Raw genomic sequence first — 14,438 nt, forward strand, 5'->3', positions numbered from 1 at the left:
TCAGGGATTTCACAGGCTCATATTAAGGTGGGGTTTGGGCTGTAGCTCTGTAGCTGAGCGGTGTTGGAACAGCTTAGCAATGTGAGCCTCTGCAGCACCTCCTGGCTCATGCTTTCCCTGAGCTGGCTGCCGGTCACATAGCATGTCTTCTGCAGGGGACTTCCACCTGAGCTGGTCATAAACGAGAGCCACGGCTCTTCTCTTCACTACATTCTTGGAGCAAGGCAGTCAGTTTAGCACAGTTTATGCCTTATTTATCTCTATCAGGTTCATTTTCTGGAAAATATATTGTTATTAAAAGGAGCTTTGCAGGGAGAGCAGACTTTCCTCTATTGTGCAGGATCATGATTGGTGGTGAAATTTTCTTTATCACAGGTATGGAATGTTTTAAGATGTCAGTGTTCTTTACCTAACGGCCTGCAGTTCACTGTTTTTTTTTCATTCCCTGAAAAAGTCATCCAAGTTCAGGCTAAAACATCCAGCTTTAGGCTAAACTAAAAGCAGCAACGATAAAGGCTGGTAAAAGCGAACTGGAACTCATTTGTATTACAGCTAGCGGTCCAGATATTTTGAAACTAATTGTTGTCTCTCGAGAAGTCCAGTGGTGAGAAAAGTAGAAATCAATAAAACATTTCATGAACATCCAATGAGTACTGGTGGGCTGAGCATTTACTAGCAGAAGCAGCCTCATTTAGTAGTACTTCAGCAATACTTCTAGAGAAACTCCTGCATAGCTGAAAAAATCCCAAAAACCTGTGGAGAAGAGATTCTTTCCTAACCACCTGTATCTGATCATTTGATTTCCTGAAGCGTGAGGCTTGCCCCCCAAAATCAGAACACGCCTGTATTGGTTTTATCCAAATCCTGCCAAATTTGTACAGGATTCCCCTGTGTGATTTTTGTTCTACTTGGCACCAGTCTTGGATTTTAATGCCAGAAAATCATTCAGAAATATATTTATTAAATTATTATAGTGCTCTTGGAACGTATACATGGGAGTAGTGGTCTCTGTGTTGCAGAAATGAGCATTTAATTAGATATGTCAAAAAACAGATACAATTTTGTTTGTTGATTTGCACGTCTCCAGACGAACTAGGAAGCTAAATAGGAGAGCTTTGCATCATCTTTAGAATGTGTTAAAACATAATTTAATTAGGAGCAAGTACACAAAATGGAACTTGGCAGGCAACCAAAATATATGGTTTCTGAGAAGGCTCCTACAAACTAGCTCAGTTGTAACCATTTTTTATTTAAATTCCTGGCAGAAGAATGATCGTGGCTGTATGTGTGGGAGTAACGCATGTGTTCAGGGCTGGGGAGAGGGTCGGTTCTTGAACTGCAGCTGTCGAGCAAGGAGTTCTATGGAAACCATGTGGGACGTGGAGCTGGTCTGCTGCTCTGCAGAGTGAATGATGGGATCACTGGATTCCACAAACCACAGCGTATGCTAATGGACATTTCAGGGTTTTTCATACAAAACTCACACTCCTCAAGTGCTTTAGGCACCCTCAGCTGCCAGTCTGTGAATCACAGCTAGTGATACTCATTGTCTATAGGGGGTCATACGAAGTAGTTTCTTGCTGTGTGACCAATACAGAATTTAATGGCAGTATTCATGTAGTTGTGTACATTTCAGCTTCACTCAAGTTAGAAAAGTCTGAAACTGGAAGATACAACTTTTTAGAAGTGGAGGCTGTAGCTGAACACAGCAAACAGAAACTGCCAGCCGGAGGACAAAAAAATCCAAAGAAGGGTGATCTTTCATAGAATAAACTGCTTCTGATGCAACGGGTCTTTGAAATCACTTCTGAAGCTGCAAATGAAAGGCTGCTGAGCAAACCAGCAAACCGGGTCAGGGCCAAGTACATCTGAATCCTGTCAATTTAGAGAGAGTTGCTGATCAAATAGTGCAGGGATTCTGAGCACAGTGAGAATTTGAAGGGGCCAGAATGAGGATTTGGAGGAAGGGGGCACAAGAAGTGGTGTTCTTATTCTTGCTTTGATTTGTGCAGTGAAGGAGGTGGCAAAGTGATTGCCATGATAATTGCTATCAGATTCTAGAAAGTGGGACTGCTCATGGTGAAAGTTATGTCAGCAGAAATCAGTTGGATTCCTCATGCTTCAATGAGATATGATTGTACAAGTCAGGAAGACATATCAGTTAGCTAAGTGTTACTTAACACATCCAGTACTGCCAGTGTAAATCCAGGGCAGATGTGCTAGCCTGGAGGGAGCCTAATTTCAATACCTTTCTTAGTTAAATAAGAATAAAAGAATAGTCAACTCTAACAATAACTAAACTGGAAAATGTACTGTCTGTTTACAGACAGTAAGACTGTGCTCCTGTCCTGGCAGAAGATGAAGCTTCAGTCCTGACTCTGAATTTTTTCCTGTACACACTAGTGACGTATCCTGCACAGCGGACTTGCTTGGTTTAATCCTTGCAGGTGATTGCATTGTGTCAGGCTTTAGCTGTGTGTCCTGCCAAGAGCTTCTCCCCTCCCTGAAGAGACCTCTGCAGCCCCTTCTCTGCTCCCATTCATACCGTGCCGATAAATGTCAGTCAAGGTTCTGATCTCTGTTGTGCTAAGGGCTAGTCACCTGCAAAATACACCCGAAAAAGCCCTGCCATCAGAGTGGCTGAGGAAAGTCACAAACACTTTGCTTATCCTGAGCTCAGCTTTGAAAGGCAAGCTTTGCTTTGATGGGATTTTCAGTGCTACAGCAAACTGCGGCTGCCCAGGGCATCTGTCTTGAAGAGTGACACCTGATTAAAACAGTGCTCATTTTCACAAAAACCTCATGATTTTAAACTGGGATACTCAACTTTTACCCAATTTAGCCAAGAATCTGCAGATGACACCTAATTTGTGCAGGATAGAGCGGGCCTTTCCTCATCTGTAAAACAGAGGTGCTGCCCACAGGCACGACAGGTCCTGGTGTGCGTTCTGCAGTCCCCGTCCCTGCAGCCCCGCTCGGGCCCAACAGGGAGGCGGCCACCGAACTGTGCAGATTAGAGAGGCACAGGGTCTGTAAAGTGACTGTTTGCTGGCTGGTGTAGTAAGGTTTTTAATTGATTGCAGAGACCTACACTTCCTTTCGAAAGTAAGGAGATAGCCCCGAAACTAAAAAAGTATGATAAGCAAAGGAAGATGAAATGGATGCCCTTTTCTGTTCCGCCCCAGATCTTAGGTACAGACGAGAGTAAATACATTTTGGTGAAGGGGAGAAGTAGATATGTACATCAAATAGCCAGTGACAGAGTTAAAATTTGCCGCAGAGGAAAGCGTGCTGCGGAGCGGAGGCCCAGGCTGGGGAGCCTGCGTGCTGGTGGCAGCAAGAGCAGCGGTTCTAGGGAGCTCCAGAGGCTTTTAATGGACATGCCAGGAGCAGGAACCAAGTCCTTTGCAATGGCAAACAATAGCACGTGTGGTAATTATCCACAAACCACTCAGAGGCTGTTATTTTATGGCTTGAATTGTGTTCTGTGGCAGCTGAGAAGCAAATACCTAGTATCTCTGCATGTGTATATACAAATTCAAGCTCAGACCGTTTGGGATCATTTTCCATTCTGTGCTGTTGTGGGAGGAGCTGGCAAAGCTGCAGCTGCATTCAAGGCTGATCTGGCAGGGCACGTACCAGATGTTAGAGGAGCACTTTGCTTGCAGAGTATGAATAGTTATGGTCTCATACAGCTTTCATAGATTCTGTAGGGAAGGCAGCAAGGTTACTATTCAAAGACTACTTTGTGTAAGATCGGAAGAAGAAACTCCCCTAATTGTTTCTGCAGTGGCCGGGGTCACAGGCGTCCCTGCAAAGCTGTGTTCTACACAGAAATGCGCTTCAGGGGTTACATTTCAGCTCTCATTTTGGGAGCAAACACTAACAGTGGTCTCAACTCAGCTTTTAAGAGTTTGTCCATATGCATTATATATATTTTTTTTCTTTAATTTCTTTTTTCTGTCTTGCTACTGACCTTGGTAGGAAAGCCGTCTTTGTAAAGCAAATGTCAAAAAGCCAACCATTTGGAATTATATTCTTACAGGACTTTGTGTCTTTAAACAAGATACTTACTCCTTTTGTGTATTATGTATTATTTACATATAATTCATATGTAAAGCTATGTCAGAGAAAGAAAGTATATTTTTCAATGGAAATACTGCTTCTTGGGGTACAGTAATGTAGGCTGTGCATGAGAACTTCATACCAAGTGACTATTTTTTATGTTTTGCATTGTACATTAGCTAATCCTTGTGATCAGCTAGGCAGTTAAAACCAAACAAGAGAATGAATATCTACTGTAGAATTTCTTCATTTCAGTTATGGATATTATGGTCAGATTTCCTTAATATCAACAACTGATTTCATCCTTTTCTTGCTGTATTCAATTCTCCATCCACAAGAGAACTGCAGTATTTCTAGTCAGCACTTACTCTGACTGCAGAATATATAGGAAATTATATTGGGTAAGGAAATGGAAAATACTTTCTGTGATCTTCTAAATATGCGAAGTTTATAATAACGAGAATAAAAGATGTTCTAAAGGGAGCTGGTATAGATCACAGAAGTTTTCTATGAGTTAATTTCAAAATAAAGAATTTTTGTAAAGGAGCAAGGAACAAACCAAATGTGTTTTATTTATTTTGAAAAATGCTCACATATTTTGCTTCAGTATTGTTTTCAGATTTCTCTTTGTAGGGATTTTCTCCCAGTAAATACTTAAATCTGTAAATAGAAACTGTTCAGTTTAAAAGTGTTAATAGATATTTTACATCAGAGATATGCTGTGTTGTTGCAACAGTGATCTCCCTTTCAATATTATGTTGATTTGTCATAAGTGCTTATGATAGATAATAGATACACCTTTTAGTCCAAAGAGCTATATAGTAAAAGATAGTGCTATGTTGAAGTAGTTGTAGTACATAGATCCTTGTAAGCTCATATCTGTGTGTAAAGGTGCTTTCTTTTTCTTTCTCTCTCCAGATCAAGTTTTTCCTCCTTCATGCAACATAGAAAAGAATTTTCTCTCTTTAAATTACCTTGCGGGATACCTACAACCAAAAACAGCAGAGGGGTGCCTTATGTCTAACTTAATCCAAGAAAGAGAAGTTCATATCATTGAACTTATCACCCCAAATTCCAATCCATACAGGTAAAGTAATGTCTAAATAGATTAAATCTTTGAAATCACAGCCAAAGATTTCACCTCTCTGTTGAAAATCAGTGGAAGGAGCCGTGAGGAAATCATGGAGAGAGAGGTGGGAGGACGGGTCTTTGCAATAAGGGTAGGTATCTCATTGCAAGGTGGCGAACCCAGAGCCTGAGAATATTCTGGCCTAGCAACGTTGGGAGAGTAAAAAGGTGTTGAGGGGTGTGATGGGAGTGGAGCAGGTGAGCCCAAATGGTCTGCCCCTGTGTGGCACGAGTTTCAGCCCCATCCTGAACAGAGCTGTTCTTCAGCATCAGCATCGTTCTGTGTCCCTTGCGGTGTTATGCAATAACGGCCCTGTCTCCAAGCCCTCTGGGCTTTTGGCTTTGGCTGATAGTACAGTAGGAATTTGTTTTTCAGATGGTAACACTGCAAAATGTTTAAATGTTTTGTTTTTAAAAGAAAAAAGTAATAATTTTAATAAGTTAAATTCCTCTTGCTTTGTTCTTAGTTTTATGTATTGTCCACAGCTATCTGTACAAGGTTTATGTCCACAAAGAAGCACACAGAGCTGGGCATGTGTAAAACTGCAGGAGTTGAAATGAAGGTCCCAAGCTACACCAGGTCTCAGTGCAGAATATTAGTTGACACCTGTTCCTTGGGGATGAGCATGTTCTTGTGACATATGTCCCCATGAGCTGATCTGGAAGTAAAGATTTTTTGTCAAATTAGTATTTTGGACGATTAGATCTTATTGATGCGTACAAACCCATTTGCTCTACTTATTTTACTGAGGTCTTGAAAATCTGGATAGTGTTCATCTATTTTCCAGCAAGCAGTAGGCTGGACATCTGTTTTCTTTTCTTTTTAAACTAAGTGTATATCCAGAAGTATTGGAAACTGAATACATGGCTTAATTCCTCAACACACGCAAGATCCTAAGCAAAGTAATTTCCACAATTTAACTGCCTAGGCAGACACACTCCCCAATATAGTATTTGTTCTTTTTTTTTTTTTTTTCCTTGGTATTAACCTGCTTAATTTGTCTTTTTGCTTTTTTTTAAGGTATTATTTTGAGCTTTAATGCAGTTAAAGCCAGAGGGAACTGAAACAGCTATATTTAGGCTCTGTAGTAGTGAAATAAGAAAACAGTATTTATTTTATAAAGCAAACTGCTAGTCATATAACTAACCTGCTCTAAGTAATAGTTGAAATGAGTAGCACACTCCTAGTAAACAAGAGGCAAAAGTATTATTTGTCTTAAAAGTATCTGTTGCTATTGTTATGCAAAATGATTTAAGCGTATGTGGAATAACAATCTGTTTTGCACATGTTGTGTTGCCTGGGATAATCTCCAGCATTTTAATCAGCTGGCCAGACAGTGGAAACATGATGGATTGGAAGAAGGTTGATAGCTGAAAATTTCTGGCATTCTGGTCTAACTTTCTCTCTGTTTTCCACATACAGTGCTTTCCAGGTGGATATAATCGTTGACATTAAACCATCTCAACCAGGCGCCAAACTTGTCAGAGATGTCGTACTTATCCTCAAGTGTAAAAAGTCTGTCAATTGGGTTATCAAGTCTCATGATGTCCAGGGAAAGCTGGAAGTGATTGTAAGTTAAGGCACCTTTGTTTTTTTGAGAAAGATCATACTGCAACAGTATAGAGTCCATTTAAATGTGATATAGTGCTAGACTATGTTGATTCCTGAATCCAACCATATTGATTTCTGAATAAACCTTTTTCCCCTCTTAGCTACTTTTAAAATTATTACAGTATTTTAAGGATTAAATAGAGAAACTATGTATTTTTTTCTCATTAACTTTTAATACGTGGGCTGTTAAACTGACCAGCGCATCACAGAAGCCGGGTGGTTAGCGCAAAAATTTAGGGTCTGTGTCTTTTCGATTTCTGTTGAAGTACCGTAAACACAGAGATGGATGTTCATCTCCCTTTTTGCTGTTACTTTGGTGAGTGGATCTACAGGTTCATCTCAGAAGCTGGAAAGATGCCTGTGAGTGCAGAATGGGTAATCCCAGATACACACCACACACCCACGGCCCTTTAGAGGTGGAAACTTTTTTACTCCTTCCACTTGTGTTTGTGGTAGTCTCTAGCCCTCTTCCCTGCCAGTGCTTCTTCCCCCACCAAGTGTTTGGTCAAATTGACCTCACCTCTCCTCAAACTGCAGATAAGAAGTTTAAAAAAAAACTAAACCCAGGATCTATAAAGATAAACTTCTGAAACTACAGGGTGTTTCAAAAAGACCAGTTTCAAAGATACAGTGATTTCAAATTGGGCCCATCTTTTTGAAACGCCCTGTATACTTACACATAATTGGAGTTTCTGATTCAGGATGATTTTTGTGGCTCAGCACCATTTCTACTAAGAAAATGTGTTTTCTCTTGCTCTGAAATAAAAAAATAAATAAAATTGGACTGAACTTGCAGCCTATAAATGTGTGGCCTATTTCTGTCTTAAGTGATCAGTTAGGAGCACATTGTTGACTTGAGATGAATGTTTGCTCAGTACCACCAAGTGGCCTCCTGATTAAAAGTTTTACAGTAACTCAGATACATTTACAAACTCCAGCTATCTGTATTTATAAGAATTTTACTTTGCTTAGTAGCTTTCTCCTTTTAATGTGTGCCAGGGCAATTCTGACAGGATCCAAAAGCTGCCTGATCTAAATCTTCTAAGAGGACAGATTGGTAGGCAGGATTTCGTGCTAGATTTTGAGAATCAAGGAAATGAAAATAAATACATTGTGGTGTTGCTCAGAAAATTGAATGGAAAAATAATCTGGAGGATGAGATTCCCTTTTGATCCCTGACACATCTTTATCTTATGGACAGGAAAGGACGTTCTGATCATCCTGTAGGTTCTAAATAATCAGCCCTTAAAAGAGAAGGGTCAAGGTTAGTTGCCTAGGAAGAAGGGCAAAAAGCAATGCTTGACTTGGAAGTTTTGTTCTGGGTTATTACATGAAATTCACCACTGTATATTTGGGCCTGTATGGATCTACTTTCACAGGATAGAGGATTGTGCATTACTTCACTTCATGCTTGGAGTTAGCCAAAGTACCATATTTAATATCCATGAAGCTGCCTCTTCATGGATGGTGAATTTTCAGGAAGAGGAATTCTAGAGGATTTAAAAATGTCTAAAGTGCTGCACTTGAGTACAGAACAGCAAGGCTGCTATTCTTTTTAAAGTTCCTTGTTAATTATTGAAAGTATAAGTGAAAATTCTTTCTGTAATGAGTGGCAAAAGGTAACATTTTATTTTGATTAACAAAAAGAGAAACTATTGCTATATATGGAAATGTCAGTATATAAAAGACTTTGCATATTTATGTTAGGATTTGTGAGTGACTGTTTGCTAAACTGCTTTATTTATATAGATGCTTCATTTTCTGAATGTGTGTTTGCTCTCCTTTATTTAGAGGGGGGTGTGGGAGGGAGCTACACACCCCTGTGTCACTAAAAAGCCTGTACATCCAGCATTTAGGATTTGTTCATATCTCTATTAAGCTGAAGGCCTCTCCAAGCCCAAATTTAGACAATGCATAAAAAACATTACTAAACAATTAGGTAATGTTTCACAATGTTCTTTTATTAGTTGAAGCGGTTCCATGCACTTCAATTTTCCTAACTTCTTTCCCTCAGTACGAATCAGAATTGTCTTGAGGGGATTGGCAAACCGAGAGGCAAAGGTTAGTTCTAAGCTGCCTCAAACCCCAGCCTGGGAGTTAAGGTCTAAGTTCATAGGCAAAAAATGAAGAAAGACTTTTTAGGTCATCTAGTTCATCTCCCAGTTTGCTGTGTTCTTGAAACTCTGAAAGAGGGTGGGCACAAAACTAAGTGAAATGGAAACAGTTCAGGTAAAGTAATTGCACTTAATATACATGCAATGCTTTGCTCCCAGGCTGAGTTTAACTCCAGTCTGCAGTCTGTCCTTGCATCAACCCCAGTGCTGTGCTGGGTGTCTCTGTACTCGTGGTCTGTGTGCTGTTCATGTTGCTTCCTTTGGGTTCCGTGTCCTTTTGCGATACACAGTGGACAAAGAACTGAAATCGCAGCAGGAAAGTAAGTGTTTCGAGGAATACAGAGTGACAGAGGTGAAATGCACAGAACAAACCTGTGAGGGTTTCTAAAGCTTGGAGGGGCTATCCTGTACACAAGAACAGCTGCCCACCAGGTTCTGAAGAGGTGTCTCTCTGTTCTGAGCAGGTTAGTAGGTGACTCTCCCTGCCTGGTGCTGGCAGGGCAGGCAAGTGAAGGAAGGCACGTCTGTGCCTGCAAGGCTTTGTGCTCGGTTCTGTTGCGTTGAGGTGACGCAGAACTGGACATTTACAGGCTCAGCATGGAGTGGAGAGCTAGAAACAAGCCCTGGAAATGGTCAGGTGCCAGCTAGGACAGTAAAATCCTGAGGTAATATTTGCTCTGCTGTCTCCTTGTTCCAAAAAAAGGAAAGCAGAGAGGGAGATCTGGCAAAGTTGGGGTAGCATAATAATTCCAGCCAGTCAAAACTGTGCGGCAGTATGAAAATGTGTGATAATTCATGGCCAAATTTGTATCTGTTGAAGAATAAAAGATTAGTAACATTAGTAAGGCACCAAAATTAGGATACAGATTCCTTCTGTTTTTTGTTCCTTATCTTCAGTAGCCTTTGCTGGTCATTGGTAACTGCACTGCTAACAGTATCCTCAAACCAGGCACTCTGCACCTAAAATTCCTTCAGCTTCTGTTGTGAAGCTGTGAGTGTTTATAGAATGCAGAACTGGGTCATTAGGAAGAAATGAGGGAGGGAGTTAAAGGTAAAAACTCTGCTGTTCGATCAGGACGCTTAATGAGCTTTATTCACTTCTTTGTTCAAAAGCTCCGTTTCTCAGGTCAGGTAGAGAATTGCACCTGAGCTCTGTGATGCTGGGTAGCGGGTCCATATGACCACTGTCTAAAAGCAATCTGAGCAAAAGAGATCAGTGCAGTCAATCTTTGATGTTCTAGAGTGAAAAAGAATTAGGATTTGTTCACATTGAGGGAAACTAATGGAGAGTAAAAAAAAAAATGCAGCCTATATCATGGAGAAGGTGTGGAAATGAGTTTGTCTTTTGTAGAGCATTCAATGCTATCAGCTGCATGTAGAAAGCGCAATTCAGTCACATTGCAGAAATGACTGAAAAGTGGGTTGTTGTGCCTCTCCTGCTGTATGTTCCGCTTGTTCCGTAGTTGTGGATGTGATTGTTATAGTGATAATATTAATGCTGTGAATGCAAAAATAAATACATATGTATTTACCTTTGTGTGAATACGTTTAAGATGCCCAGCACTTAGAAGCAAGTTAAAGCGTAATACCAGTGAATATTTTCCAACTGCCCTTCTAACAGCTAGAGGTGCTTGTTATGTTCCTTTAACTTGCACGTTTGGACAAGAAAACTTGATGTTTTGCAAAACATTTACAGTAAAACAAAAGCTAACTGACTGTGTGACACATGTGTGTTCAGTGGCCAACTTTGACAAGCTGTTACTTCTAATAAGAAAACTAAGAAGTCAGCAAGTACATTTATGAGTTTGCTGTATCGATGTATTTGTGTAAAACTTAGACTGTTAATTAAATTTTACATTTTATGTGCAGAAAGTAGATGTTGTCTTTTAAGTAGTTTGGCCTTGCGTAAATGTGCATGGTCACACTTATTGCTCTATTAAGCATTTAATTCAGTCCTGTTTAATGTGCTCAGCATTTTGCAGGAGGCGCACAGTATTTCTAGTATGAAGCTCACTCAGAGCACAGACTCTCCTCAGTCAGCTGACTCTAAAGCGTTAGCTGGTATCTGCTCTGCTTCATGAGCACGCTGTGTTTTGCCTTTTTCAGTAATGCACATTTGAACAAAGGTTTTCCCATGTGTAGCTTAAGTAATGCTCTAATCAAAGAAACGAAGGGGGCATTTGAAAAATCAGTTGTCGTCTTGAGTTTACCTCACCTTAGAAGTCATTTCAACTCAGCTTTGAAGAAAATACGACATTATACAAATGCTGTAAATACATCTTTGTCTCATTTAGGGATTAACAGTTTCTGACTACCTTGATTTATTGTACTCCAGGCAGAGCCTGGGAGGAAGCGGGGGTTGGTTTCTCCATGTCTACAGCAGTTCTGTGCCTGAGGTGGCAGAGCCTGGTTTATGTCCCAGGTGTTTTCAGTTTACTCTTATTTAATAGAGTAAAATCGAGTAAAAAAACCATGTTCAGTTAGTGTCACCATTCCATTTGAAGTATCCTTAAATGGTAAATAATGAACAAAGTTTTTCTTTGTTTGCAGACATCAAATAGCGTTGGTTTTGGAAAGGAAATGGAACGATCCATGACTATGAGTAAATCAGTAAGACCTGATATTCCCTCATCATATGAGAGTTTGATCAAGTGGGCTTATGAGCATAACTATAGACCTGTTACTTCCTACACAAAAGCCCCTGTTGCTAACAGATTTCATCTGCAACTTGAAGATACAGGTGAGCTTGAAGATGGGCTTTTAACATATAGAAATAATCTATCTTGTATTTCTGGGAATGTGATGATTTGGAAGGTGCTTTCTCAGTTTTGAAGCTTTGTTGTTGGGGGTTGCCCTGCTTCCACTGCTCATCATCAAGAATGCTGGTAATATCTAGGAATGCTGGTTAAAAAAATAACATGTGGCTTTTTAATGAGAAAAGCCCAGGCAAATTGTCTTCTTTCCTGAAATGTTAGTGGAATTAGTGGTTATAGTTTATCCAACTCACAAGCTGTTAGAGTTGACCATGCTCAGCATTCACTGGAATGGGCTTCAGCAACTGCATTGTTGTTTTAGTGAATAAATCCAGCTTTGGGTGGTTGGGTTTTTTTGTTTTGGTTTGCATTTCTGTTTGTTTGTTTTGTTTTCAGAAGTATGAGCAGAGTATTTACTTTAGGCAATTAAGCAATTTTTAAAATTTTTTACAGACAAAACTGGTTTACCAAAGAAGTCTGAGCAAATAGTATAAATAAAACCATTAAAAAAAAAAAAAATCGTTATTTGACCAAGTAATTGTGGATGCAAAGATATCCACATCCATTAAAGCTAGTAGAGTTGCATTTGCTTTTTCACTAATTCTGAATTTCAACCACTAATAATATTGTTTAGCTGTTTTGGTAAAGCTTACATTCACATTAATTTTATCAATTGTACTCTCATAGGTCACAGATAATGTGGCTTAGGCCACATTTGAGATTTCTGTCCTTAGCAGTTGTGTGTATAGGCCAGGAGATGGTGTTCTCATTTACTCCATATAAAGGTATCTTTCATTGAACTTCACTCTGGTTATATAAGTAGTTCCACCACAGTGGAGTGACTGAATTTGTCATGGGGCAGGTAATGGAAGAAGTTTATTTCCTGAATGTGATGTTTCTTTTACCTTTTTCATTGCCTTTTAAATATAATAGGCCCACTCCTCAAAGTTTGTTTTCAGCTTAGTGAGACAGATTTCTAGCAGGGACTAAATATACCACTATTACATGCCCCAGTAACAGCTAAACACTTAATGCAGGAATTGTGGCTAGGTATCTGAAAAATACAAAAATGCTGCTTTGGATGTCCTTCCGGAGCTTGCTTTCTGGATAATATTGTTTTTATATGAAAACTATGAGTTCTGGATATTTTTAGGAAAAAATATCTAATAACTTTATGTTCTTTTTTCTTCCAGAAGAGATGAATGATGAAGAAGACCATTCCCTTCCTCCGGAGCTGACAGAACTGCTGGGTGTTAACCCACTGCCTGCCCCAAAGAATCCTGCGTTAAGTGATGGCCTGGCTTTTCCTTTTCACATTAACAGAGGAAGGCATGACACAGTGGGAGAAGGAATCTTCCCATCCAGGGATTCAGTGGATACGTTAATAAATCATGACTTCGGGCATTCCCTCTCAAAACATAAAGAACCTGAAGAGGTTCAGGGCAGTGCTGATGTGGCCCTGTCAATAAAGTGCGATGACAAAGTCATGACAGTAGCTGTAGAAAAAGACTCTCTGCAGGTTGGTGTGATCTCTTATTCTCAAATTTGGGCAGACCATTTAATTTGTATTTTGATCGAAAACCCAAACATTCTAAGATCTACAGCCATCACCACCCAACCCCCCCAATATAGTTTGATGAGGAAACTATACAGTAGATATTCTTTGCCATAACTCAGGGCCATATTTCCTCTTCCCAACAATCCGGTAATTTGTAGAGGGATTTCTGAGTAAAGCTTTGCAGAATTGGTTCTGTCAAAAAACTACTGTACTCAACCATCAGTCAGAGTTTTTAATCTCCAAAGCACAAAGAAGCTGCTTTTGATAGCTGTGTGAGACCTGAATAATCTGTCTCTGCCATCTACCAACTGACAGGTTGCTTGTGTCCGTTTGCATTGTGGAAAAGAGCCGATACAGACAGCATTTTTAGCTCATTTCAGACCAGACAGAGTCAGCATTATTAATCAGCAGCTTAATAATGAACCTGTTGTTTTCTTTGTTCCATGTTACATTTATTCCATGTCTGTCATGTATAGCAGCATTTTGAGAGTGACCTTCCCTGGATGTCAGTACAATGAGCTCCACTTGCTCCTGTCAGCAGCCATGAGCAGTATTCTGAGCTGCACTTTAAGCAAGAGCCCAACACAATTGTGTTTCAGCCACTTACAAAGTGCCTTTGTTTCAGGCCAGCGGCTACGCAAGGACAGAACTCTCACTGCTGGATCACTCTTGCAAAGCCAAGATGAATGGTACCCATTTCATTTTGGAGTCTTTGCTGAACAAGTGCGGGACTCGGACAGCATACGTCTTGAACAAGATTGTTTATTTTAACTCTGTGAGTATATTACAAAGAGGATCCACCTTCTGAACTGCGCATCATATTGGTACAAGGAAGCTATTATGGTTTGCTTTAGTCTTAGCAAAAAGGAGTCATCCTGATCTTTTCCTGTCCAGCTCAAACCTAGCTGCAGCTACAGTCCCTGTATTCAAGGAAGTACAAAGGCTGTACATTCAGTGTGCTCCTGTGGTCAGATAGTATCCCAAAGGAAAAGGAGGAGTTGAATACTTTCTCAAAACTGCATGGCTGCACTTTGGGGGTGATCTGTACCAGCCTCAGAGAAACTGCACCAGCTTTCCATATGCAGCTTTGATGTACCCTTACATAAGCAGTACTACAGAGCTGTAAGGAAGAACAGGAATGAAGTTTTGTGGTTGCACAAAGCAATACCATTTAATTCACATGCCAAATTATTTTAAGTGAAATTTTT

General features: G+C 40.0%; 1 protein-coding gene across 2 annotated transcripts in view; it reads left to right on the top strand.

Annotated features, from left to right (window-relative positions):
* Positions 1-14,438, top strand: part of TGFBR3 (transforming growth factor beta receptor 3) — a 116,304-nt gene that overhangs the window by 79,973 nt on the left and 21,893 nt on the right. The window contains exons 6-10 of one of the 2 annotated variants that reach the window (XM_082054368.1): positions 4,984-5,152; positions 6,617-6,764; positions 11,470-11,659; positions 12,866-13,191; positions 13,856-14,005. In XM_082054368.1, coding sequence (XP_081910494.1) covers positions 4,984-5,152; positions 6,617-6,764; positions 11,470-11,659; positions 12,866-13,191; positions 13,856-14,005 — 983 coding nt within the window. The remainder of the gene's footprint in view (positions 1-4,983; positions 5,153-6,616; positions 6,765-11,469; positions 11,660-12,865; positions 13,192-13,855; positions 14,006-14,438) is intronic. The other variant, XM_082054369.1, reaches the window with a different exon arrangement.

Source organism: Streptopelia decaocto, assembly GCF_964273445.1.
Source record: "Streptopelia decaocto genome assembly, chromosome: 5".
Classification (NCBI taxonomy): domain Eukaryota; kingdom Metazoa; phylum Chordata; class Aves; order Columbiformes; family Columbidae; genus Streptopelia; species Streptopelia decaocto.